At 45.1% G+C, this 27694-nt stretch overlaps 1 protein-coding gene across 7 annotated transcripts in view; it reads left to right on the top strand.

Annotated features, from left to right (window-relative positions):
- ncoa2 (nuclear receptor coactivator 2) overlaps positions 1-27694 on the top strand; it is a 53869-nt gene that overhangs the window by 2280 nt on the left and 23895 nt on the right. For 6 of the 7 annotated variants that reach the window (XM_072378900.1, XM_072378904.1, XM_072378899.1 and 3 more), the window contains exons 2-6: positions 13105-13190; positions 20978-21085; positions 21752-21924; positions 24765-24868; positions 27330-27507. In XM_072378900.1, coding sequence (XP_072235001.1) covers positions 20997-21085; positions 21752-21924; positions 24765-24868; positions 27330-27507 — 544 coding nt within the window. In that variant the 5' untranslated portion in view covers positions 13105-13190; positions 20978-20996. The remainder of the gene's footprint in view (positions 1-13104; positions 13191-20977; positions 21086-21751; positions 21925-24764; positions 24869-27329; positions 27508-27694) is intronic. The other variant, XM_072378901.1, reaches the window with a different exon arrangement.

Here is a 27694-nt window from a genome sequence, read left to right as displayed (position 1 = left end):
GGCTGTGGCTGCAGCTGCACTGCTCCTGTGGAAATGCGATTTGATGGTCATATTTTGGCCGTATCTGCCTGTCGAGAAAAGGAAAGTACACTTGCAGTGTTGGCACAAGGTTAATGTTTTTTTGTTTTATTATTTTTTTTCATAGTACTTTTGCGCTGGATAGAGCATCTAAACTGACGCTCGCCCCTTATCTGGAAGATAAATCAGAGTCCATTTACATACACGGTTAAGGCGAGCTACAGTTGTGGCATGACAAGGCCATTTATTTGGACTGCTGTCCTTGTCCCAGCAGACAAGCTCAGGATTGGAAATAATTTATTGATCAAAGTGTGTCCAGCTCCTCCCCTACAGGTGAATATATGTTCTCGTACAGCTTGTTGGTTTACAGCTCCCCCACCAAAAAAAAAAAAAAAAAGATGTCCTCTCTACCTTGTGCTTATTCTTATTGTTGCTTCTGGCTGCTTCTGCTACTCTCAGGTCAAAGCTTGTGACGGGAACTTTAAAGCATGCCCAGAGCGCCGGGGACAGCTTGGGTCCAACTGAATGGACACACACAGGATCACTTGGGCTCCCAACTGTATCATCTGGGTGTGGGGGGGGAAAAAAATTAGATTTTCTTACCATTTCAGTCGGTCTCAGGTGTTCTCTTGTGTTTTAAAATGCAAGGGGTGTCTGGGTGTCCTGTTGGAGCGCACGGTGGTGCCTTACCTTACAGAAACACTTTAGTTTTTTCACCACCTGTATGTCTGCCGTGCTTCAGCGCACGCTTTGTTCCGTGGGAATAGTTTACATGTGTCTTTTTTTTTGGGGGGGGGGTGTAGTGTGTAGGTTGGAGCTAGTATTCCAGGGAACCTATTCCTGTGTTCATGTGTGGTCTTTTAACAGCTATGACAAAAAAAAAGAAAGAAAGAAACTCCCTGCCAGACTGAACCACGTTTTTGCCTGAGGTTGTTGACTCAGTCTTTCGCTTGCACTCAACAAGTGTGCAGATCAAGTTTTTCAGCCTTACACAAGTTGAAAAATGTTCTCTGGAACTGACCTGAGGTTCATTTTGAGAGGGTATGGGAGGATGTAGAGACTACTCGGCTCAGAAGCCAGCCTGCGTTCCGTCATTATGTTTCACAGCGGAGTGTCCGAGCTCTGTGTTTGCGTTTAGCTTCAGTGGAGCTGCACTGGTTTGAGAATAATATTAATGTTTTTTTTTTTTTAAAGAAGGAGTAGAATTGACCTAAAGGAGCAAAAGAATTCCTTCGGGATGACAGAATTCACACAAGCATGTATGCAAGTATGTGAATGTTTGGATAAGGATCACCGGCTGGAGTGAAATTGGCACAATTTGTGCACTGGGTGTTTCTTGAATGATCCTCTGACTGCGCAGATTCTGACCTACAACTGTTGCAACTATAGCTTAGTAATAATCACCGTGTCACATTTTCAAATACAATCGATCAGTGGCTTGCTGCTGGCCTTTCTGTTCTTTCTTTCCTCTGGCAGTGGAGTCCTAGAATTGGCTTTCCACAAACACACATTCATTCTCTAATGATGCTGCTTCCGACGCCCCCACCGCTTGTTTGTAGTTTTACCAACAAAGGCCAACTTGTCATCATGTATGCGCTGACTTTTGCCCTGTGATAGGCCGCCTTGTTGCGTCAGCTGAGTGATACAGTAATCGTTTGACCCTTGTTCTGGTGCATGCGGTTCATGTGTCTGTTGCTCCGATATTAGTCCAGTAATGGGTTTTTACTTCACGCAGCATTAAAACTGAATAAACTTCTGAGCTTTGTGATATATGAAGGCTTTTGTATTGGAACAGTCCCCACAACTGAATGAGACAGTTTGCCGTTTTTTTTGGGGGGTATAAAGTTAGTTTTCTTTTGCGTATCTCTTCATTTTCAGGGAAAACCTAAAGATGAAGCATTGGAAGTTTGATGACAAAACAAAAAACCCAGAAGAATAAAGTAGTTCTAGTAGTAGTCTGTAATGAATGAATGGTTTGTTACAGTCCTGTAAATAATGTAACAAGATTATCCATCGTAAAATGATATTACATCTGGGGGTCATTTTGTTATAAAAGTAACTTGTAAAAGTCATCGTTTTTTTTAAATATAATATTCCACAATGCTTGTTATTACTAATGGAGCTGTGTGTGTGGAGTTTAATTCCAAAATCACACCAACTCTCCTCATAATGAGTAATTATTCAGAACTGATGAGTAATTCTGGGCTTTTATTAGGACATGAAGCTTTATTCTAACAACCGAAGTGATTCAATTTGCGGTCAAAATCTGGCATGTTCTAATAAGCTTGAATCGGCGATTAAGGTTTTATTTGCCAAAGTCACATTTTGGAATTATAACAAATTTAGAGCTGAACCCGATCAGTAATAATAACGTTATTGTTCCATTAATTGAAGGGAATTCTGATCATCTTTGTTGTTGCTGGACGGACGTCTGTTAAAGAATTCCTGACAGGAAGTGGAAATCTCCCTTTAAAAAGTCTTTCTCACGTGTGTAGCCTGTAGCTACAGAGGATGAACACAGGACACAGGATCTAAGGAACACTTGGTTTGCTCAGAAAACTTCAACTCACTCGTGTTGCTATGACTTCAGTGTCCCTGTAAACGTGTCCATTGGACACCCCTTGTGACTCCAAACTTCTTTTTTTTCTTCAAACGGCGTGAAGTTGACTCGGGCTCGAAGCTTCGGGACAGCTCCATACACCTCGGTCCTACGCCTGCTCTGTTTTAAAATCGGTATGACACCACAGCATCTCTGGGTGCAATCTGGGCTTTCGTGAAGTCATCGCCACACGCAGCTGTTCGAATGACCGTGGCATCGCTTTTACTGAAGTGTACTCCGATCAGACCTGTCAGACGCAGGCTGTTGGACGGCAGAGCTACCAATGACATTTAAAGTTCAAGCCCTGACTGGAAGATGGACATTGGCTGCTCCGTAATTCCGAAACAAACAAACACACAAGAAAACATGTGGCTTGGATTCTACTTTAGATGCAACAGATCGGACTGCGTTGCGTTATCTGTCCATCACGTGCCCCACAAGGACCACGGTGTATTCTTGACACGATGCACCCTTCCCCCTGTTATCTGTTTGCCTTGTCTCGCTGGGCATCTCACCCTGCTGCCTCTGCGTTTGCGTTGTCATGGAAACAGCACTGTGACAGGTCCTGGGTGGGCGTGAGGGATGAGCTGTGGGGTAATGGCCAGGTTTTTACAGCACAGAGAGAGCGAGAGAGAAGGGTGAAGCAGCAGAGACATCTTAAGTGAGGCAGAGATGGTTGATGGAAAGCTGAGAGGGCTTTGACATGGAAGAGGTGAAGTGGGGAGTATTAACTCCGTCTGTGCTTCAAGGCTTGTTGTCTTTGTGTTATTAGCTGACCTCAAATCAGGTGTCCCATTTGTCTGTGCCAGAATATATATTGTCTTGTGAACATCAGCCATTACAGGGTCTTTCTCTGGTTTAACCGATTCCGTTTGCTTCCCAGAAATGATGCAGATTTGCTATCTTAAGAGTCGAATAGCTAACGCTGAGATATGAGCAAATATGTGGGATTTGCTCCATATGGATTGGCCCATTTCCACATAATCACTCTTGTTTTCCCTCATCACACTGAGACGAAGTGCATGATTGGATAAGTCTGCACCTTAGTTTGCATGGCTGGTGTTTAGCCATCAATATATAATGTATTTTCCATCAAAAACAAAAACCTAACGACACCTTGAATCCTGAAGTTGCCCATTTACACAAGAGCACTGGTACTCACACATGTCACATCAGGGGTTTGATAGGTTGAACGAGCTTTTTAATGAGCTGTTAGTTTGTGAAAGAAGTCTAAAAAGACACTTTTGTAAGAACTAGTACTTAGAGGTGGGAACTTATCCAATAATGGCCGTTTTATTTTTCATAATTCACTCGGACCTGTAAAAACGCGTCGCTGTTGCGTTATTTGACAGTCACTGTCGCTGCTGCTTAGCAGGTTTCTGGGGGGGAAAAATCCCTGTATCAAAAGATCAACCCGATTAATTTAGTTTGCATTAGGTTAACTGTTAATATAAATGAGAGGATCCTCGTTTATGAAACTTTCCTTGAGGACAGCATCTGCAGATGCTTGTGAGAATTTTGAATAAAGGAGCGGGCTGCCTCTCAGCCAGACTAACGAGGTTTTACCATTGGATTTTTGTCTGGGGAGGGGGTAAAAAAACCAAACAACATGTTTTCCAGTCTGTTCAAAGCTGCAAATGTATATGTCAATACTGATAATCTGTGAGAGGCTGATTTTGTTTGTTGTGCTCGAGGTTGAAAAAAGAGAAGAGAGAAGGAGTCATGAAACTGAAGGCAGAAACATGCAGCAACCAGCTGTTCCATGTGTTTTTTAACAAAAGCGTGCATGTCTCGCTCGTATGTTTTCGCTTCATCTAACAGCTGGTTGACATCATGTTACCCTATAGCAATATGGTGGATGTCTACATGAGCACCGTGGATGAGAAAGCACTGCTTTTTGGCACATACCTGGAAGTATAGCGGTGTGATAGGGAATTATTTGGATGTCGCGTTTTAAAAGCGTCGTAACGAAGCCCGCCTCGTGCCGTGATCCCGGAGAGACTCAACCTGGGCTCCACGGATCTTGAGGCTCGCGGGCAATCCGATAATTTCAACAGTCCACGCTCCTCCACTTATGTAGGTCAGCCACAGCAAAGTGCATATTGATCTTTAAAGCGAGATGATATTGTGGTGTCTGCTGCTCACTGCTTAGAAGGTGCCCTCGGCCGGTTTGGCTTGAACAGGGCAGACGGCAGAGGTCACATGACAGTGTGACAGTGCTTCTGCAGCTGTTCCCCCCCCCCCCCCCCTGTGTTGAGGCTTTTACTGCTCAGCTGCACGAGATGATAGATCAAATAATTGATTGTATTTTGACAGCGTAGGTAGATTGTTTTTATGTAAGGAGAGCTTGGCCTTATTTCCCACGACTGTAGTAACACACGGGAAGAATTTGATATGAATTAAATCATCTGAATGGTAACCAACTCTGACAGAGACGACACAAAGCTCTGTAAAGCATTAGCAGCCTACCAAGAATAGCACGGGTATATCATGTGAGGTGGGGCTCTGAACTGATGCATGTCAGGATGGGGCTGGAGGGAGCGATTTTGGGAGTGCGGCGTGTTAATTTGCGTGAGCGGAGGAATCGCCTCTCCCTCTGCCACAATGTGTTTGTGACACTGGGTGCTAGCATGCATTTGGCACCTTTCCCGCTGCCCAGGGTGGAATCCTTGGCACCGAGGGAGAGAGCAGAAACTTGGATTGAGCAAGCTGCCTGCTGGAGTTGGGTGGGTGGTCCAAAAATATGCAGCGTGAATCAGCCCCGAGGAAACCGTGTCCGCAGTCCTCTTCTGAGATGGTGGTAAACGCCGCCGTCGCAGGGTCGATCTGAAGCAGCACGGAATGACACGAGCAACGCAGCAGCATTTCTCACTCGCTTGTCATGGAGCCAGAGGAATGCGGGGATCCAGTTTCAGGCTTTTCGTTTCTGTACACGTCATGCGGGTCAAACTCTGACCAGTGCGATTCCTACCAGCAACGCCCCACCCACACACCCCCCACCCCTCAGCCCGCCTCTCCGTCTCTTCTTCTGTCTCTCTCCCCTTCTGCTGACTCAGCACAATATGGTTTTCTTTACATTACCCTCTCTGTCTTCTGTGGAGGAAGGGAATTTCCTGAGGTGACCTGATTATTTTATTTTTTTTGTCCATCCATACTGTATGGTCGAGGTATATTATGTCAAGTTATGATTATTATGATCCAGCCTGCTGCCGTTCTTGTTTCCTTTTTATTAATCGCGTGGAACACAAACGGTTACACAACTCCTTGAGCCTCATATCACACCCCATTAAGTCGCACTATAAACAATGAATGAAGTGTGAAGAGGTAAACCACTTTATGGCTTGTAATTGGGACTTAAGTCACTCGGTGGACGCACACCCGACATCCTAAAGGTTGCTCTTTGACCACCGGTCTCTCAGTTCCATGTCATTCTAAAGCTGACATTCTTTTCACAAGAGTTTGATCTAAAGTTACATGGAGTTCACCAGCTGTTTGCCAGATGCAATCAGCAAATTATCTGCCTTTTTTATGACGTGTCTAAAGAACCAAACGATGTGAAAAAGAGGTTTTCTGAAACCAAGTGCAAAAGAGAGCTGATGCGCTGAAGTAAACATCCGATGAGGGGGTATTGAATAGATAGAAATATCCCCACTCTGTAGAGTTATTAAACATAAAGAGGGATGCACACGTTAGGAGTTTGTCATCTTTGATGTTTGGGTTGTGCTTCGGATCCTTTTCAAACGTCACACCTCGCAGCAGGCAAACACCGCGGCCTGTTGTTTACTTCACTTTGCAAGACAAGCTGCGCGAAATGAGCTGCACCTGCTGTTAGGATTTTAATGGAGGAATATACGCCTCACCCAGATGCTAACAGTAGGGCCCGTCCATTTGTTTTTGATTTTTGGATAAGTGGGGTTTTATATAGCCTGGCAGAAACAAAGGCAATTTCAGGCTCGGGCTGAACAGAAACTGCTTTGTAAGGATTATTGGGGTTTGGTTTGTTTTTCATAAAAAAAAACCTGCTCATGGTATGTAGATGAATAATGACTTAAAAGAACATGGTGGTCATGCTCGACTGCACACACACACACACACACACACACATATCAGGGACATTCTCCATTCAACAAGACTGTCAGTCACTTATATTAGTTCCTTATTGAGTTTAGGAATGCATTTGTTTTATAATAGTGTGTCAATTCCTGCCTTTTTTTCCAGAGAATTGTCTTTTTTGGTGCCTGGTGATGGGCCCTGGTCCTCGAGGGCCGCTGTCCTGCAGGTTTTATGTTTCCCTGCTTCGACACACCTGATTCAGATGAAATCTTCAAAAGATTGTTAAGTTAATGAGGCATCGATCTGAATCAGGTGTGTTGGAGCAGGGAAACATCTAAAACCTGCAGGACAGCGGCCCTCGAGGACCGGAGTCGGAGATCCCTGACCGAGGCCCTTGCACCATGCTGTCTGTATTTCCCAACAGTACAGATTGAATATATATTGACAAATGTCTCACCAATTATTGGGAAGTTGTTTGATGCTAGCTGGCTCATTTTCAATCAGATTTATTTCGTAAACTTGTGATTACATCATGTAGCTTTGTCCAAACTTAGTTACCTGAGCAGACTGCACAGCTGCCAGAGTCCCGATTGTCCCAGAAGGGTTTCATCAGTGGCCACGATCACCGGAATCCCAGCCGTATAAAACATTGTAGCCCTTGTTATCGAAGTCCATTAGCAAGCTAGTGCCTTTGCGAAACGAGTAACCATGGTTGTAGGGTCCCCCTGACCTGGCTGTCGCCAAGTGTTTTCAGCAAATGGCTGTGGAAATGGAGAGAATAGCAAGGCAAGAGGCAGAGGAGGGTGCTTCACTTGGCTCCTTGCTCTGTCTTGTCCAATTACATGTTCCACTGTCAGTGCAGTAGCACTCTTAATCAGGTAATGCCAGGGTTTAGTCATCTCCGTAAACGTGCTCCCACAGATTATTACCATGCTCACACTTTACTTCAGTGGAGTGATTTCTTTTCCCTCCATTCCAATTTTTTTCCTCGCGTAACGGATTTAAATCCAAACCCACCCACCCACCCCTGTTTAGTAGCGTGGTAATGCAGATTTGTGCGTGTGCGTTTGCTGCGAGCCCGTCACATTGTCTCAGTCCTCGGCTGATAAAGTGACATAGTTATGTCAGCTGATCCCCAGTTTCCCTCCCATCTGCGCTAACATGGCACCTCCTCATCCTGAGTCTGCTTCCACTGTAGAGCCTCAGGCCCCTCGGGAACCAATTCCTCGCAAATTGTGACAGGCAATAAAAGATGGAGGCAGCCACACGAATGCATTCCAAGGCGCAGTTGATAATTGGCGTACAGGCCAGTCGTAAGATGAGCTCCAAATCAACTTTAAACATGACACCGTCAGCTGTGCGCGCGCAGCGGTTTCTATCTGTTCACACCTTCTCTAACGCTACTGTGCATTTCTGGGATCGCTTCAGCCTGTTTGCTCTCGCTGCGACTTCCCTTTTTATAACACGTCGGCGTCATCATTGCTCTCGAACGCGTCTCGTTTTACTGCCACTGAGATCAGATTAACTCCAGCAACAGAGGCGGGGACACTTGGTGCAGGGTTGCACGTGCATCGCCCTGCCGACTAGTGCTAATTCAGATTCCAGCAGAAGGACGTTGGGTAGGGTGCCACCCGAAATGCGTCTTGAATTATAACCAAATGCTCCGGAAATTGGCTAAATATATGCCACTAAGCGACTATGAAGCAATCGTTTGAGACCATCTCCAGCCAGAACTGTAGAAGAAGGTGACGTGATCAAAAGTGTGCCTCAAAGCGGCAACATCCGAGAGCTCAGTCACAATGGAAGTAGAGATTTTAAACAGCTGATTCAAGCAGCCCTGTTCTAGTAACCTATTCTCTGAACCAATTTTTCCACCCAAGCGCAAAACACTGCTGTCCACATTGAGTTCATGTGTGTGCTTTCCTGACCGCCGTTGTTTTTGTCTTTAATCTTATCCTTAAAAACACTCGCAGGAAAGCAACAGGTGACATGGAGCCCGGAGAGTTTGGTGTGTTTTTTTTGGCAGGCGTGTGAACGTGAGACAAACCTTTCACCCACTGAATTGTTGTTAACGCAGTGTTAATGTTGTTCCTCTGAGCCATACAGTTAACCTCTCCCCAGACGAATCCAGTGCGACCACATTCCTCAGCTGACGTAAGCGGCTTTGTTCTGGGGCATCCCGACACATAACTGGGCCTGCGCAGTTTAAGGTGTTTCGCACCGCGTCTCACGGCTCGTCTTTTGGTTTTAGTGGCAGGATATTCTTAACACCGCAGTGTAGATCCATAAAAAAATGATGTAGTGGGTGTATTTATCTGCAGAGATACGATTATTCTACCAGCATTCTTTCTCATTTGTGCATGTGTTGGTTTTTTTTTTGTCTTAGAGACATCTTGAGCTTCAAACTTGCAGCAGTGGGTGTGTAGTCGCCAGCCTATGACAGCGCACGGGTGTGAGGGCTATAAAAATGTAGTGATCAGTGCGGCTCCCTGTGTCCTCCTTCCTCTCAGCTGTCTGTTTACACTCTCTGCTGCGCACGCACACACAGGCCTCTCTAACCATACCCAGGACTGCAACTTCAAATCTGCTGACACGGGCTTTTATATGAGAGTGCAGAGGTATGGACGGGGGTTGTCTGTGCATTAGAACTTAACCACTCGAAACCATCTGTAGATTTTCTGATTTAGTGCTTTGATCTGCAACTGGCTGCAATGTGCTTTCACTCGTCCCATCTTAAATTTTTTTTTGTCTTTCCAATCTGATGCACATGTATGCCCGTGTCTGTTTTTTAAATTAGACGCACGCTGTGCTGGGTTTTAGTTTTGGGATGAGTTTTGTCGGGTTTTTTTCCCCCGATTTGCACCCCCTGACCCCACCAGATGCAACCCAAATCTATCAATTATGGATAAGGCCGAGAACCTTGGCCGAACCTTTTTGCCCGAGCGCAGCTAAAAGGCCAGGTATTTTCATTAGGGTAGACTTCACTATTGATTCTTATTCAATTGACAGCCATTAGTGTGCCATTTAAAAGGCACCCTGCGAGGGCTCCATTGGCGTTTAGCCCTTCTGTGACCTGGCCGGTATGGTCAATTTCCAGCACATGAACTATGTACCCCTTTGTCCTGTTTGATGGGAACCTGATTAGCTGGCTCATAAGCATTGTTGGCTCAACCTCTGTGTCAAAGCCTTTCATCCAGAAGGAGCCCGCATCCTGAAGACTGAACAGATTACAGTTTCTCCTAAAGTTTGGGCTTCAGGCGGTGTTTTATGCTCACCTCCTGTGGTTGACTCTTGTCTTTTTTTGGTCACATTAAGGATGATAAGTGGTTTGGCTTTGCATAATGAAAATGTCTTGTACCAGTTACAGTTTAAATGGCTCTAATGTGTTTTAAGGAGTGCTTGAACCTTCAACTTAACGACCTTTGACCTCCTTAATACCAACATATGTTTGGACAATGCTCCGGTGACATGTTTTGCTGGTGATGTAAGCTTTACTGTGTTTGTGTATATTTGTAGTGTGTACGTTTCCCTGGCTCCATCCATCTTTGTGACACATGCGCCGGTTTTTGTTTAAATCTTTACTAATGATTTGTCATCTTTAACTTACAAATGGGTTCATTTTTGCTTCGGCCGCGCTGCGTGTTACTCAACGCCTCTGTTTAAAGACTGAACATGTCTCCTCCAGTCTGAAGGACCCATTTCTATCTATCAAAAGGCTGTTTTCTTCTTTTCTTTCTTGTTTTTTTTTTGCTCAAGTGTATGTTTATGATTTGTGTTTTTTGCATTTAAGCATAATGTGACAGAACAGAACTCCTGTACTTTTTAAAAAATTCATTTAACCTTTTATTTTTCCCTTTCTAAACCATCATTGGTCGTTGTGTGTGCGTGTTTTTTTTTTTTTTTTGCATTGTTGACCATATCGGCTTAAAGCTCTATGCCTCGGTATTCTCTTTAAACCAATATTTTCTTTCATCTGTAATGACGGTGTTTCATTTCCTCCTGTTTTACTGCTGCTAGATTTTTTTTTTTAAATTCATTTTTGGAAGGAAATTACTGTTTTTGAGTGGTTTGTCTAAGCAAGTAAGTTCAATTGATTGAGAACAGGCTCACTTTGCTGCAATTTACGTGTTTCGAACCAACCGTGCCATTTAAAAAGAAAGGGTTGGGGGGAGAGACCTTTGCTTTAGTCTGTCGTTTAGTCCAAAGATCAAGGGCTGGACTGAGAATGAGCATGTGACACCGTTAAAACTCAGAGAAAATTCCTCCACTTGATGAAAACTCTGAGCTCTTGGAGTAAGAAGGTAGAAACAGGAGGAGGTAGATGCATTTTTGCCGAGATATTCAACCAACATTGAGTCTGCTTTCTTGGTTCTATCTCATAAGCGGGCTAAAAGGGAATTCTTTAGCTTTACTGCAAAAAGGGCCAATTAGGAAGGTCATTCCTACCCCCAGCAATAACCTTTTACAGTAACCGTCTGTACCAGGGCAAGAGATTCCACTAAGATGAAATACACAATCTACCTACCTCTTTAATTTGCTTTTGTTCCTATAAATTGCTCTCTTAATGATCATCTCTCTGAGCTGCCTCGTGCATAGTTGAGTGTATCTATGGCTAAAGCTACGTCGAAGTGGCCCACACACAAACAAGCTTCAACAAGCTGGACCACTGTTGCACTGAAGGCTGTAACTCAGCCTTCAGTGCAACAGTGAAGTGGAGCTTCACTGGCACATAGTTCAGTGAAGCTCCACTTTGAGCTCAGCGAGGGAGCGAGATCAGCCCAGTGAGACTATGTGCCAGGTCGTTGTCACTAAAAGCATTTCCTGACTGTGGCTACTCTCTAATAAGGTCTCGATTTCATAACCGCGGCATCGTCTCTCACATCAAGCCGCTGTGCGGTGAATCGGCTGCACGCGCACCGATCTCCCGCGGAGGAAGCTGGATCTTAGCATCTTTTGGAGACGTTGAAATGTCTCCCGTTGCCCCGCTTCGGTGCGGCTTTACCAGTATGTGTAGGGCCGCTTTCCTGCTGGGGAAAAAGCCAGCCTCTGTCCGAATTTTTCCTCTTTTGAAGCTTTGCCTCGTATTTTGAACAACGCATCTTTGCTCGCACACTGGCCAGCTTCAGCCGCGCTGCCTCACAGTGGGAACAGTGTTCTCGGGATGATGGCGCTTTGGGTTTGCTCCATACATCAGGTTTACCATGGTCGGCGAAAAAGCAACATCTGTAGTCTCAGATGACCATAAAAACCGTCTTTCATCTGTATTTGGAAGCAGCTTCTTGCTGTCTGTCGAATTCAAAGCAGGTTTTCTTTCCATATATATAGTTCTTTCTTCCTTAAGCAGGCTGTTTTGTTTTTCTGGGCATTTCTCCACAAACCCTTCCATGAAGCCCTTCTCTGTGGAAGTAATGGCTTAAGAGTGAAACTGAAGCTCTGTTAGCGGCTTCATCAGTGTTTTCTTTTGTCTTTGAGTTTCTCGCCTGGGTTTTTGAACTCAGTTGGCTTATTTTGCCGGGGCTATAGCAGCGTTAATGTTCACTGTGCTCTGTCGCACTTTAATTGTATTTTCGTTGTGGTTTAAACTCTGAATTTTATTAGTAAAATTGTTAGGACGTGTTGCCTGAGTGGTGACGAAGAATTAAGAAGATTATTATTAGATTTTTTTTTTTTTTCCACCCATCCTTATTTGACAGTTTGGACTACTTAGTTAATTGCAATTAGAAAATGTAATTAACTATTTTAATTTAAATTTGTAATGTAACCAAACAGGAAAATGACCCAGTTTTGACGAATACTTTTGGCTTTGGTTTCCTCCACAAACCCACAGAATCCTATCAAAGATGGAGCTTTTTGTTTTTAGTTTAGTTATTTCTTCTTCTTTTTTTTTTTTTTTGTCGTTTCTGGCACAGGCGAGCATCTTGGCAGAGTCGTTTTTGCATTTTGCAATCATCCAAATGGGAATATGAGTTGATATTGAAACTTTTTCTGGTCTAATTAATTGTATGTCACGATTAAGAAGGCACGGGATCTCCCACAATGCAATAGACTCCCGAGTTCCCCGCGGAAAAGGAAAAGGCACACTAACTTCACGTGAGCTGTTTCTAGGTGAAAGGACCGGCCAGTTTGAAGAAGAGTAACGGTTGAGTTAAAGCTGTGACGTTGTTGTTCGTAACACATTTCCACTGATTCTGAGTTATTCTGACGCTTAGTTTTGTCATTTCACTATAGTCGAGTGGTTTTTGTAGGTTCTCTTCCCCTCCATCCCACTGTGCAGGTTAGTAATTGGATATGTGTACAAATCGGGGTAAAAACAGCATATCCGTTTCTGTAAAACTGCCAAAAGAACAAAAAAATCTGGGTCCTGAACTGAATTTCTCTGGATATTGGGGAATAAAACCAAATCTACATCCATTGTTTTCTGTTGTTTCTTTCAGCAGGGAGAAGTGGATGATGTGTAAAGGTTTCCTAGCATTATCGTCTCGCAGCAATGGCCTGAGGGCCTCTCTGGACTGAAACCAAGGTGAGACGCATAACCACAGCCAACTCTCCATTTACGCAACTCGACTGCAGATAGATGGTCTTATCACAACACAAATCACCAGCCGTCCGGCTGATGCAAACATCTAAAAGGCTGGCTTTGTAAGTCTGTGGAAATCATCTTGCGGACCATCCTCTGCGTCTCACCAGGTCATGTCTGCATATGTCGTCTGATAAAAGGGAGACGAGCTCTCTGTTCATGCTTTCTGACACGAGCAGACTCCCTGATCCTTTTTTCCTTTTTTCTTTTCTTTGCTTTATGATCCGTCTTACTGGTACTGATCTTGCTGAGAGATGCGGGTCTGATGAACTCTCCCTGGATTTCAACACAACATATGAATTCTTTCTCCCCCCCCCCCCCCCTGGAATTAGGCTTTTATCTATCCAGTGCTCAGAAAAAAAACGTAACTCTTGATGCCTGCTCTGACAACGCTGGTCTTTTACAGCACTGTGAGCAGTTCTCACAACAGAACTTTCTGATCGGACTTGAGTGTCATTTCCAAACGGACATACGTTTGGCTGCTGTGAGTGAAATGGGGTTTTCTTCTTCTTCTTCCAGCTGACTTCCACATGTTTTTACTACATAATATAGCCGGCACCGTAAACGCGTGGTTATACAGATGCGTTTACTGATGTTTAAATGCATTTTTTTATATATAAGAAACAGAACTTTTAGAGGCACAGTGTGCATGCAGATACAAACGAATACATGTTTTAAGTAGCTTTGTTTCCTACAGAAATAGATTTTTTTTATTATTATTATTATTACATCCTCGTCGCTTATTGTAGAAAGAACCCCCGACCCCCCCCCCCCCCCCCCCCCTTCAGGGTTAGAGGTTTCTTTGCCCAGCATGTGCGCTTGTCTTGCTCCTGGCTGCTCGCCGTAACTGCAGAAGGAAACATGTCGTGCATTGTAAAAACAAAGTGTTTGTATGATTGGCTGCAGGAGACAACAGACTCCCAAGTGGATTTATGATGAAACGCTTCAATTAGGACATTTCTTCTCAGAGCTCGGTTCAGCGTCTCCTGCATTTCAGCCTTTTTACATGAGTCTGATTTCCTCATTGATATCTGAATCTCCCCGCTGGCTTAGCCCTCACCCCCCCAGATGAATTGTTGACTAGATTGTTGTGGGGAGCCGCTTATTTATACGAGTTAATCATTTTTTGCCTTCCATTGGTAATTGACACTCCCGTTCACCTCTCCCACCAGTCTTCTGCTGTCAGTGTTTGTCTGACAGCCAGAGGCCAGCATCTTGTGCTTATTATACAGAAAGCCCTCTGCCTCCCATCCTGCGACATCCTGAAGTGACTGCCAGCGTTAAAGATTGATGAGTGTGATCAGCTTTCAGTAAATGGGAGCCTGGCTCTTGGTTGCGCTCCGGCACTTTAGAGCCATTACCTTGCAGTGATTCTGGAGTGGACAGGCCCGAGGCCATTTGCATACCTCTATGTTGACCAAAGGAGCGGCAGCTGCTGTGTTTGTGTCCTGACTTTTGTTTGGGGGTTTTTTTGGACATTTTTTACAGAGTTACCCAGATAACTTGCAATGTTTAGATGTCAGTCAGCTTGCTCTGGACTGTGCGCAGGTGGGCAAGTGATTGTGAACCCGAGCAGAGAAATGAGCGTTAACTTTAGGCACTTAGAGAACGGTTCCTCTGCAATGCGTTAAACGGAGCCACTGATTTCACTCCCCAATGTTTACTGAACCCAACTCATTACGCTCGGTGAAAGTCAGGCCCGTGACTTTATGTTTGTGCCCTTTGTTGCCCCCGTCATCCTTTACTGTTCGTTTTCTCCAACGATCACATGGACATGTTCACAAAGACACGGCCATCACTCAAGGGTTATTAGATTCAGCCAAGATTCAAGGTTCGAGTGTCATTTTGCTTAAACTCTTTGCATCCATCATCGCATCCTTCCCTCAGTCTCCCCCTGCCTCTCCCTTGACCCAAACCTGATATCACAACATCTGGTTCAAGGTAGCGGCAGCTGTCATTAAGGGCCACAGTTCACTGCAGGCTCCGCCCACGTCGCATTCTACGCAAGCCGATAGAGTTTAAATATTTGTTTGCCTTTTGGATTGTCATCTCGCATGAATCCGACACGTCTCTGTGTGCTCTGGTGCTCTCGCCGCCTGCGCAAACACGCAGAGGTAAAATGAGAAGACGCGGCTCCTTTGGGTCCTTGGTCTGTCGTGATTTCCTCCTCGGTTTGCAGGAAATAAATGACCCATGTTGCAGCTCTCCTCTTTATTGATGCACTCTTGTTCTCCATTTCTCTGTGGGGGCCAGTTGCACCCAAGACGCGACGTGAGGGCAGATCACACGCCAGCGAGACGTTGTTTTGGTGCCCCAGTGAGGTTTGGGACTTTTTGGAAGGATGCTCGGTTTGTTAGACTTCAAACACTTCCCTCCTAGCGTTTTTATGCAGTTTTATGCATAGTCATGCCCAGCACACTGGGTGTGTCTCTATAATCAAAGCCCTGCTAACCCATATGATTACAAGATTGGCATACTGGCACGTACCCCTCCCCTTGGCAATAAGTCGTGCCCCCCCTCCTCCCATGACTGGAATGGGTTATTCTGTGTTTTTGAAAGCCACCTCTCTTTTGCCAGCTTTGAGTGGTTGTAGCAGTGGGAACTTGTTGAATAATAACTGTTTAGTGCTAGTGACTGAAGCGTATCATGTTAGGAAGTTAAACAGACATTCCTAGGAAGAGGAGACATTTTCCGGAATTTTGTGATACATCTAAGATTGTGCTGGTATTAAGATATTATTTTTCAATTTTTTGGTTTGGCCTTCCAGACTTTTTGTGCTTATTACGTGCTTCACAAGCACTAAATCTGAAATAACATCAAGAACTGATGGGAAGAGTTTGCGAGCCGTTGGGTCTCTGCAGGCATCCGTGTGAGTAAGAACATCTAATTCTACTTCCAAGTGAAGCAGATCAGATGAAGCTGTGAAGTTATGATTGGGCATGCATAATGTCATCTTGTGCGCCTCTTTCTGATTGTCTTCCTGTAGTGCAGCCGCGGCTTCTTTCTCAGTGGCTTCAGCTCCTGTTTATGGTGACGACTGCAGCGAGTTCAGTGCCCTGAAGCACGGGTGCAAACGGTTCCGCCGCTCTGCAGACGTCACGGTTCACTCCCGCAAAACAGGTCGCTGCGAGCATGATCGTCCCCTGCAGAATTTCCCTGGCTCCGCGTGTCCTTTTTATTAAGTGAAAGTGTTTAATGTCATGTGCCACACATATAGAGCAGACTGTAATCATGGCATCTGATACAACGCGTCATGTGCAGGTTGTGTCAGCTGAAGAAAACGTTGTCGCCTGCAGCACCTCAGGAGGCAGCAGCTTCTCGTTGTCTCTGCATTCCTCCCTCGCCAGACTGGTTGGCTCCAGCTAAGTCCTGGAGAGTCTGCTCATGTGACACCTAAGATATAAGCAGTGACATACACACCTACGATCACCTCCCTCAAGTGCACCTCAAGTTCTTTCAAAGTCGATTGATTTTTCTTTTTCTTTTCTTTTTTTTTTTTTCGCTTTGCCAAAAATCCTTAATGTTGCTTATCTCCATATTGTGCTGTGATAAGTGTCTGAGAACCGGCTTTAGATATTGGGAAAACCCTGCTGCAGTTGTTTACTAACCTAAACCTTTTTTTTAGCCTGTCGCGTAAATGCGATGCAGATGAGAACCCGTAACGACGCGAGAGTCGTTCACACCGTCGGAGCCGAGCCGACGGCACACAAATATATCCTTATGTAGCCGTCCTGTGGTGTGTTTCTGTGAGAGATGGGATGAGGTTTGAGTAGAGGTGTTTAGTTTACTATGCTTGTGTAAGCGGAGACCTAAGCTCACTATAGATTCAAAGTACAGCCACTGCATAGAAGGCTGTGTGCTCAAATGAACCTAATGACCTCAGCATCATTTCCACTCAGGGTCTCAGCCTGTACTCTCCAGCTGATTGTCAACCTGCCAATGCTTTGCTAGCAACAGGCAGCAGGGCACGGCATTTTGCATAGTAAGTGTGAAAAGGTCTTTCCCCCTCAACAAATCGAGACAGCCGGGGGGGGGGTAGCGTTTGTCAGTTGCGATGTATTGTTTCTGCTTGTCCTTTTTGATATTTCCAAATAACATCACCTCTTACCCTTTCACATACTTCCTGTGGCCACAGGAGTTGCTGTCCTTCAATTCTCACGCGGCTGAGTTTTGAGGAGCAGTTAATTAGATGCGTTATTTCCTCCTTTCATCCTGTCTGAATCTTGACAATCTCCATTTAGCCTTACACTAATTTCAGGCTGCGTATGACTAACATAAGGCACCCGGTAATGAGTGATGGACCATATGTTTCAACTCGCTGTACTAATGAATTAAATGAGCTGACAGCTTGATGAGCTGTAAATTTAATAGATGCCTTTCAGAATATGCCAATCATTCTTAAACCTAATGAGGTTACTCACCCAGTCCACTCTTACCCTACATCGCTGGAAGCCGGCGATTTCCAGCTCAAGTTTACCAATGGTTTGGCCTTTTTTTTTTTTTTTTTTTTTTTTTTAATATATTACTACTTCATAAAACTTTCTTTTTTTTAATTTGATGGCTAATCAACAGAAACTTTGAGAAATTAAAATGCATATGTAAAGATGATGGATGAGCAATCTGATGGACTCATGAAGCTCAGCTCTATCTGCATTTGCAGCCATAAATGTTGACCGTAGGTGTCATCATTGTCATCCCCATTATCATCACTGCGTATATGACTGTCTTGATGTGTCTGATTGCCGTGTGTGAGAGTGTGCCGGTCAATTCTTGTTTGTTTGCATCATCGTTCCCGCCATCGACGCGTTTCCCTGACAGATTTGCCTGTAAGCTGTAGGGATAGAGATGAGAATTGATCAGATTGCAGATGCCGAGCCATTGAGACAACATGCCACCACTCACTTCCGTCGGCCTGAACAGTAAAGCTTTGAAGAATTCTCAACGAGAGGCCAGAGTTGTAGTAAGTGACACAGCTGTCGGAGACTACTTCAGACTCCAGGGATAGTAACATAGCTGTTACTGTAACTGCTCAGAGGATCCATCCCCTACACTTCCATCTACAGAAAGAGGCATCCTGTACATGTATTAAATCAATGTCATCACAACAAATCGGCAGATGTGTGAAGGTTCATGCAGAGTTTACACCCTTCCAGCTGTTTATAGTATCCCAGGGATCCGGGGCGTTCTCTGCAATGAGAAGTCTCTTGCTGGTCTGCTCGTGTTAAGATCAGACCCCGCTTCCCCTTCTCCCCCAGCAACAAAATTGGCCCACCAGCCTGCTTGCCAGGCTGTCTGGCTCTCTGTGTTGGTGTCATTGAGACGTGCCCGGCACTTCCAGTCTCTCTTATTTGTCTCAATGTACAATGACCCATCATTACTGCCATGTCAAGGAGATGGAGGCAACCAATCATATCTGGCCCAGCGGGAGAGGTACAGCCAATCAGGTTTAAAATCCCCATGGTAACTTGTGCTTGAAAGCCTCGGCAGAGCCAATAGGAACGGAGAGCGGCACTTAGCTATTAGAGTTTAATGGCCTGTTTCTGTTGTCATTAATAAAAGCATGTAACCTCTGCCATGGAGACGGTTATATTTTCAGTGGACAGCTCAGTGCCACAGCATAAAGACACCCTGATGGCATTCAAAAGGGCAAAATACAAGGACACATGCACAATGATGTTTGCGTATCTGTCCATTTGCTGTTCAGATCTGCCATGGTACTCAAGCCGCTTGTCAACAAAGCATGTTTTACCCTTCAGTCTCCTCTGCCTCTGTGGCCAATCACCATCGCTTTGACTTCATCCATTTGAGCACAGGCATCACCATTAGCCTAAAGTAGGTCACTCCAGGCCAGAAGGGAGCCAGACTCAAGTTTGCATGGTCACTACCTCTCTTTTTTAGTTTAGCCTGCTTCTGCCAGGCTATGCTTTTGTGCTCGTATGTGTGTGTGTGTGTGTGTGTGTGTGTGTGAGATTTTTTTTTTGTTTGTTTGTTTTCTTACTCTGATCCTTTCTTATGTAATGGCTGAGCAGCAAGCAGTGTGTGTCATAGCCGTTTCCATGGCAAGAGTAGCCGAGAGTGTATAACAACACCGCATGCACCAACCTTGGTCACTGTGCTGAGGAAAGACTGAAATTGTCTGTCTTGGTCTCTGTCTGTTGTTCTTTTCTGTCTTGAATGCACATCCCGCATATATATTTTCAAAGGTCGCCATTTGTTTCCGAGGACGAGTGTTGTTTGCGTCTTGCCCGCAAGTAGGTATCCTCCTATATATTTTAACCAGAGTCCATTAGCTGCTTTTCAGAGGATGGTGGTAATTAATAAGACATCACAGTACTTAGATCAATGATTGATGGTCTTTCATTTAGTGGCATGAAGTTCACCCTGTGCTGACTTCAGTGTGAGAGTAGGGGAGCTGAGAGGAAGACATGTTTGCTGTGACGATCGAAAATAAACCCCTCAAATGCCCGAATGATTTGTTTAGTCTTGGCTCTATTGTCACGGCTTTTATGGTGCGAGTGATCACTATGGACAGTAAACAGCCGGAGCCCCCTCCCCATCATCCCACCATGCCTTTTTAATAAAAAAGAAACAAAAAAACCTCAAGTTCTCAGAGTTGCTTCCACTCTGCCTGCAGCACACTTGTTACATTACATGTCTCAGCTGAAGCATGTTCCAGTTCTACAGATGCACGCGACCCTTTGGGTCAGCTGCATGGTCCACAGTGCGCTGTAGAGGTGCGATTCCTCCTCTTCTTTGTCTGAAAAATAACATTGCACTAAATAAGCAGCAAACTTGGCTTTATTTCAGCTCTTTTACTTTGTTCGACTTCTCCCGTCTTCCCTCAACAAGCTTCAGAGAGCGACTTCTGTTACATTTCAGATGCACGTCTGTCTCCCCAGGCGTCCTATCAGCAAGTTTCTCAGTGGAAAAATCAAGCAGCTCCACTTTACTGTGGAACTCGTATATCATCCACTCTGTTAGTTTTCAAATAGGAAACGTTTCTTCTGTTAATTAGTCAGCTCTGAAACTACAGGAGTATGAGAATCTGTTTTGAAAACACCAGAAATCCTTGAATCCTTGACAAAAATTCACGCCACAACAGCGGATCGTATGAAATGGCAGAAAGGAGAGGGCAAAAACAAGATAAGTGTGTGTGTGGCTGGTGCTAGCAGCGGTAACAGCCCTCGGCTTGTCACTTCAAATAGCACAAAACAGTCAAAAGAGGATTCTTACTCGGTAAAGTCTTTAGCCCACAACCTCAGAAACGGGCGTGAAGATGGGATTCTTCCATGTAATCGCTGAGCGACTGCTACAGGTGACGTGCACTCGCTCAGACACGTGCCGTCGCCGCAAACCCTCTTAAGTATGAGCTGGCTTTGCTCGGTTCTGTGTGACGAACGGGCTTTTTCTTGGTGCATGGCTGAGCGCGCAGTCTGGTGCTGTGGGCAAAGCGCCGTGCTCTCATTTCGGCCTCTCTGGGGAGAGCCGCACCGTCAGAGGGAAATGATTGAATCTCTATCTCTGCTCCATTTTCACTCATTTCTCCTGGCTCGGATCAACCTGTGCTCCCAGCACAGGCTTGTGTGCGCAGATGCCCACGCTGGCGTGCACACAAGTCCTTATTTACTTGTTGTCCCGCATGATTACACTGTCTAACATTACTGTGTCAGAGGTTGAAAGCATCGTTTCATATGTAAAACCGTCTTTGGCTTTGTGTGCATATTTTTCAGGCGCTGATATGCATTGAGGATGAGCGGAGTCGGTGAAAACTCATCTGACCCTGCCAGGGCAGAGTCGCGAAAACGCAAAGAATGCTCTGCCGATCTGATAGGACCCAGGTAAGCCGCCGTCCTAATGGTGACAGTTTAGACTTTTTATGAGGGTATTTCCTGCTAAATTTGAGATTAATGATACAGGAGTGCATCAGACAAAATCAGATCCAGATTCAGCCTCTCAGCACTTAATGATTAGGCCGGTAACTTTTCCTGCAGCTCTGCCAAAATATCAGATCCGAAACCTAAAGTCGAGCTTCAGTCACTGTGGATCCCGAACTATCGAATCCACAAAAGTTACCAGCAACACTGTAACGGCTAATCCGGGAGCAGTGACGAGGATAGATATGGATAATTGATCTGTAGACCAGCTCTAAAGAATGTTTCTTGTCTGCCACACCATGTCATGATGCATAAAAAGCCTTAAAAGTACATTACTGGTCATATGCAGCATGACTGCAAGCATGCTTGGTCCTTCGCTGGCTCCTCCTTGCCAAGATGGATATTTTAAAGGAGTTAAAACAAAGATTCTTAAGTCATATCTAGACCTCAGAATAGATTTATGATTGAAGTTTCTTTGCTGCCCTAGAGCTGTGCTCATCTGATTGCGTATTAAGTCTCTTATTTTGGTAGGAAATGCAGTTTCCACTCACTGGGAGCAGTTTGCCACATCGCGCTTCCTTCCTGCTTTCAGGTGCCTTCTCTCACCCCGTGTTGTTTGTGTCCCCGCAGTCCCAAGCGGAGCAACGAGAAGCGCAACCGCGAGCACGAGAACAAATACATCGAAGAGCTCGCCGAGCTGATCTTCGCCAACTTCAACGACATCGACAACTTCAACGTCAAACCGGACAAATGTGCAATCCTGAAGGAAACTGTGAAGCAAATCAGACAAATAAAGGAGCAAGGTAAAAGTGCTTGGATGGGTTTGAGTTACATGAGCAGGCTGTTCTTTAAAGGCCTGAAATCTGGCTCTTCACGTTGGAAAGCCACGTACACCAAGTGTTGGCTAAAAAACGGCCAATGACTTACCACCGCTACAAATCAAAGCTGTGGCTGTGTGCTCTGAGTAAGGTGTTCCAACATCCTGAACTGCTGTTGTTTCTCATGCCCCCGTGTAGGCACAGGTGTCACTATGTCTGCACGCTATCCCGTCTTGTGGTGACATGGAAATCCCGGTTTTGGATCAGCTCCAGACACTATAGTTTATGCTGTTATTAAAAAGCAGCACCGCTGATTTAATATTCGCAAACATCACTCCATCATAACCCAGAGCCGTTTTTGTTGGCTGCCAATCTTTCCCGTGGCCATTCAGAGCCAGAACATCAGGCAAATGGATCAAGTGGGGTTTCTTTTTGTTTGGGGTTTTTTTTTTTCCTGCCAACTTCTTCTTTTACAGGTCTTGAGTAATTGGCTGCGGTCTGCCGCCTTCTTTTTTCTTTTATTTTTCAATTTAATCCGGCGTAGACAGGTCAGTGGAATCTTTTGGCGGGTCACGGCAGGTCAGCGCGAAGTCGAGGAAAGTGTCCTTCTCCTTTGGCAGACCTACACAGACAAGAAAAGGCAGCCTGACTGACTCGTAGTGACTCGAGGTGCATGAATCAGACTGATGACGTCCTCTCGTTCTGCGCGACTCACAGAGCAAGGTGTTATGTAATGGTGAAGGACGTGATGCACTCAAACTCGAGCTAGCGTCTGTCCATCCTCTGCTATTCACCCGTCGTACCCCCCCTGCATCCCCTACCTGCCTCTGATAGCAGTATTGTGTGTACAGCCTATTGAGGGAAGGCCTAGAATCAGCCTTTTCTGCTGTGTCCTCCTTACGTCAGCGGTCACGCAGAGAAGTCTTTTTATAGTTAAAATGGGGAGTTACTGCACCTCCTCTTTCACAGCTTCAGGGAGCAGCTCTTTCATTAGACATTCCTTTTACCTCTCGCCGCGCTTGTTGAAGCTGAACTTGAAGGTGACGTTTTAGAGCACGCCTTTTCTCTTGCCCCTCTTACACGTCCAACTGTTTAAAGCACATCGTGCCACTTATCTCCTCCGATGGCTTGGCTGTGCGCTGTTGAGCTTTGTGGGTATCGGCCGTGGCGGCTCAGCCAAGGAGGACGTTGTTTACATCCAGTAGATGCGTGCATCTTCTACACTGCGGTATGGTTTACCATTTGAGTTCTGTAGGAAGAAAAGACCTCCTCTATGAGTACCTTTCACTCCTGTTTGAAAGAAGGCAGACATCAGCTCAGTAGCTTTCACCAAAAATAATCTAGATGGCTAAGAAGCCTTAATAGCCTTTTTTTTGTTTTAAATAAAGATGTTTTGTATTAAGGGGCAGTTAAGACCATCTGTAATGAGGTGGTGGCTGAGTTATAAAGTATCTGCTATGCTGCAATGTGTGCTTTTTAGGATATCTCTTATTTCAACGTGCGTATGGGACGGATATATTTGGAAAAAGTACTCCACAAATCAGCTCTTTAACAAAAGCGACAAAGTGTAAATGGCAAACGCCGTGCCAGCTGCATATTATGTAGCAGTTACACAATCCTTTTAATTGATCAGCTCCTCCCTGCGTCCGTGGCACAGTTCCGCAGACAGACTGAAAGCCAGTGAGAGCGGCCATGACACTGACTGATGGGTCTGTACTCGGGGCAGCTGTGCTGGTCTACAGGGCCCCGCTGGGCTTGGAGAGGTCCTGCTGATCCGCGCATCATTAATGCTGAAAGAGATGAATATTTGTCTGTGGGGTACTGCACGAGGCCGCGGAGTGGAGTGAAATCTGCACTCGCCTCAGCTTTCACACGTTCATACCTCGGAAAATGAAGGAGGACTTGAATCTGTTTGCTTTGACCATATGGTCGGCACTCTTCTTGGCGTGGTGTGTCCGTTAAATGTGTGTGTGTGTGTGTGAGCGCCCCCCCCCCAAACAGCCCACTCATATTCAGCCTCTCATCATCGGCCCTAAAAGTAGGGCAGTCGACACTCTGAACATAAGGCTTCTCTGCATGGTTATTAACCCAATCGCTATGGACAAATTCATAGCAATATGGTGCAGGTGCAGGAGCTTATAGAGAAGTCTAACTTTTCACTTTTAAACGAAAGTTACCGAGTTATTTTTTTCATCAGCATTTTAAAGCATCAAAATGATCCTGTAAGGTGACTCTTACCAGGTTTCCCACATGTACGTCCTATAAGGAGCCCAGACCCCTCTCCTTGCTGTAAAATAAAACTTAATTTGAATAATTCAGATCCGTCTTCAACAAACTTTTTGTTTTTTTTAGATAAATTCAAAGTTGTTCTCTCTCCACTCGGCCTCATGGGAACAACTATTTGGCGCAAGAGTTGTTTACACGCTGTCCATGTTTCCATAATGGCCTTTTTTTTTTTTTTTTTTTTTCTTTTGCACATAACAATGTAATCCATCCAGTGGCTGTCACCAGTGTGGCAGCCGTGTGCTGCGACACACTCATTTACAACAACCTTTCGCTCTGTTTGCTGCTCCGCGCTTGGGTCGGAGCCACGGCCACATGTTTTCACAAAGGGCCCCAAATGTGTTTGCTTTGTTACCAGATGGATACTTGTTAAAATCCTTGTCAGCAAGTTGACCTCTTTTTAAAGTAGGCATGTCGAATTTTTCCTTTGACCCAGAGTGTCAGTGCTTTTCTGTGCTCTGTGCTAACAGTTATGAGCTTTATCAGTTTGATTCCTAATGGTGGTTTTGATCTGTTTTTATTTATTTTTTGTGTGGAAACAGAAAAAGCTGCAGCAGCAAATGAGGAGGAGGTGCAGAAGGCTGACGTCTCATCAACAGGCCAAAGTGTGATTGACAAAGATGCCTTGGGACCAATGATGCTGGAGGTGGGTGGTTGGCCTTTTTTTTTTCTTTTTTTTTGTCATTTTCCCCCCTTAACTCATATATAGAGTGCCACACTCAGACTGAAGTACCACTGAACCACTCCTAAGGATGTACTCTCCTCTTTAAATCATGATTGGTATATAATGAAGAGTGCCATCCTCGGAGAACAATCACAGATGTGCCAGTAGTGGTTATATGTGTGTAGCTGTGTGGCGTTAAAGCTGCCAGCATCTTGTATCTGCCCTTGATTGGCTGTAAATCACCGTGCCGAGCAATGGCCTCGTTGTACCACGGAGGGCCACTGAAGTGCTTACATATAATGGGAAAGAAAGCAACAGCCTTGCGAATGAATCAGTCCATTGAGGCTGTCTTCTCACCCTTTTCCTCCCTCCCTTTCTCTCTCCCTCCAACTTGTTCAGATCGCTTCTCCCTCCCCATCTTCTCTTCATTCGCCTCTAGATCTGTCCTGTCATGGAATATTTATAGCACTCCTGGTCCAGCGTCACTGAATCGACATACTAACTCGCGGCTAAATATAGCCCAGTGCAGGCTGCAAGCTTTCCCATCTGTCAGCAGCCCCAAAACACAGCGATAGGCCGTTCACACCCACTCCACTCTGGCCATGTCCCCCGTCCACAAACCCGGGCTCATTACAGCCTGCTCTGAGGGGAGTGGCCGTCGGCAGGAAACGCACCCACGCGCCCCATGACCCTCCCCCTGGGCTCCGTGCCGCCCACTCTCGTGTAAACATAGCGACGGAGAGGACGAGGAGGAGATATTAGCGTGATGTTGTTTTAACCTTCCAGGAGCGGCGGCATTCTGTCACATGACTGTTGTAACATATAGTTTGCCTTCTTAGTAGACCGCTCCATATGACTGATGTTCCTTCTCACAATAGAGTCTTGTCTGAGTGTTAAAGCGGACATCTGAATAAAGAATTGGTAAAGCTGCTAACGTTTGGGTTTTATTTGCAGCGGTGCGGCGTTTGATCTGCGTTCTTACGTCAAATGACTCCGCCGCAGTTGTTGGGATTTATCGGCTCCGGATCTGATCGGCGTAAAAAATCTGTGTGAAATCCGTCTTAGGATATGACTCCAACAACAGTATTCGATGTTGATAACGGAGCACAAATCATTGAGCTGCTCACAACCTGTAGTTTATTTCAGTGGGAGGTCATGGTGTCGTATCAAAACAGTAGTTGTGTTGCAAAGTGGAATAAATACAAAAGAGAGAGGATGTGATTGCCCACAATGTCTTTATTTCAAGTATATTGACTTGTACTGGCTTTAACCACCTCTGCTGTGCGTATTCTTAGTAAGGGTATTGTAAATTATGATATTGGCTAACAGCATTATGCAATGGTGTCTGGAGGAAGGCAAGAGTTGGCAAAATCGAGTGTTTGTTCTGTTCAGTCCATGTCCTTTCCTCATACCGGATGGACTTTCGCAACCACGTTGCATCTTGGATCAGACGCAGTCCACGCAGCGACTGGACGAGACGTCTTTCAGTCTGTTAAGCTGCGTTGGGACAGGTCCCAGTGGTCCCAGGAGGTCCCAGTGAGATGGTGGATGGGGTGTGAGAGTTTACTGGACCCCAAAATGTAGCCAGACATTTGAGTAGAAGTTGGTTTGACAGTGTAGTTTTGGAGAGACGTGCATTTGATTGCAGTTTGTATAATAGGTGCCGTGTCAGGAATAGCACAACCTAACATACAACCCACACACACACACGATTGACGGCTTTACAAACTGGCAGATGTGTCTGTGCAGTGTTTAGAAAATGATTATTGAAGCAGAGGTGAGGAGCAAACACCTTGAGAAGAGTCTCCTGTGTTTTAGCTTGACACCAGCTTTCACAGCTTTACAAGCACCAGTATTCCCTTTTTAAGAGCTCCAGGCGATTTGATGGCCTAATTGACACCATCTTATGTGTAATGAATGACCTGGGGCTGTATTGTTTCAATTAAGGGCTGCTCCTCCTCTACATAGTCCAATCTCTGCAGGCACACATGCTTTTATCCTGCTTTCCATCAACTACACTGACGTTTCGCATTTCCAGGAGTGGTGCATATACACGCAACGTACATTAATTATCGCGTTTCTGTTGGCAGAGTGTAATATACTGTGTATTACACAGTTTGCTAAGATTTGTGCCAATATTTCAGTAGCATGTGCACATTCTGACTGCTTCTTAGTGTCCATAACTGAGGCGCAGCAACTAAAGAAGGCAAGCCAACAACAAGGAAACTGGCAAATTACTAATAAAGCATCAAATGTCTGTGAAAATAAAAGCATATCAAGAATGGCAGAGGCTTTTAATGAGCCAGCTCAGCTACCTTGTTATTTCTGCGAGTATAACTGACAAGTGCTGCAGGGGAGATTTATTAATAACCGTTAAAGATTTTTCTTTTTTTTTTCCGTATGTGTAAAGAAATTCAGAACTTCTCCTCTTTGTCCCCTTCAGGCCCTGGACGGCTTCTTCTTTGTGGTGAACATGGAGGGTAACATTGTGTTTGTGTCTGAGAACGTGACCCAGTACCTGCGCTACAACCAGGAGGAGCTGATGAACACCAGTGTCTACAGCGTGCTGCACGTCGGGGATCACGCCGAGTTCATCAAGAACCTGCTGCCTAAATCCCTGGGTTAGCCTCCAGCTTCTTTTCCCTGCCAACATTTACTGTGCTCTGTATTTCTTTCTTTATTTTTTCAGTTTCTGTCACACTGTGCTGCTTTAGCTCCATGTCCCCTGTTTTTTTTCCCTGACTCCGCATATAGACCCTCTCCGCTGCGTCACTTTTAATACAGTGTGCTTCGTTAGCTTGTTTTTTT

Source organism: Leuresthes tenuis, unplaced genomic scaffold, assembly GCF_036924035.1.
Source record: "Leuresthes tenuis unplaced genomic scaffold, fLeuTen1.0.hap1 SCAF_24, whole genome shotgun sequence".
NCBI lineage: Eukaryota > Metazoa > Chordata > Actinopteri > Atheriniformes > Atherinopsidae > Leuresthes > Leuresthes tenuis.
The sequence above is the reverse complement of the archived record's forward strand: the minus strand, read 5'-3'. Positions and strand labels throughout refer to the sequence as shown.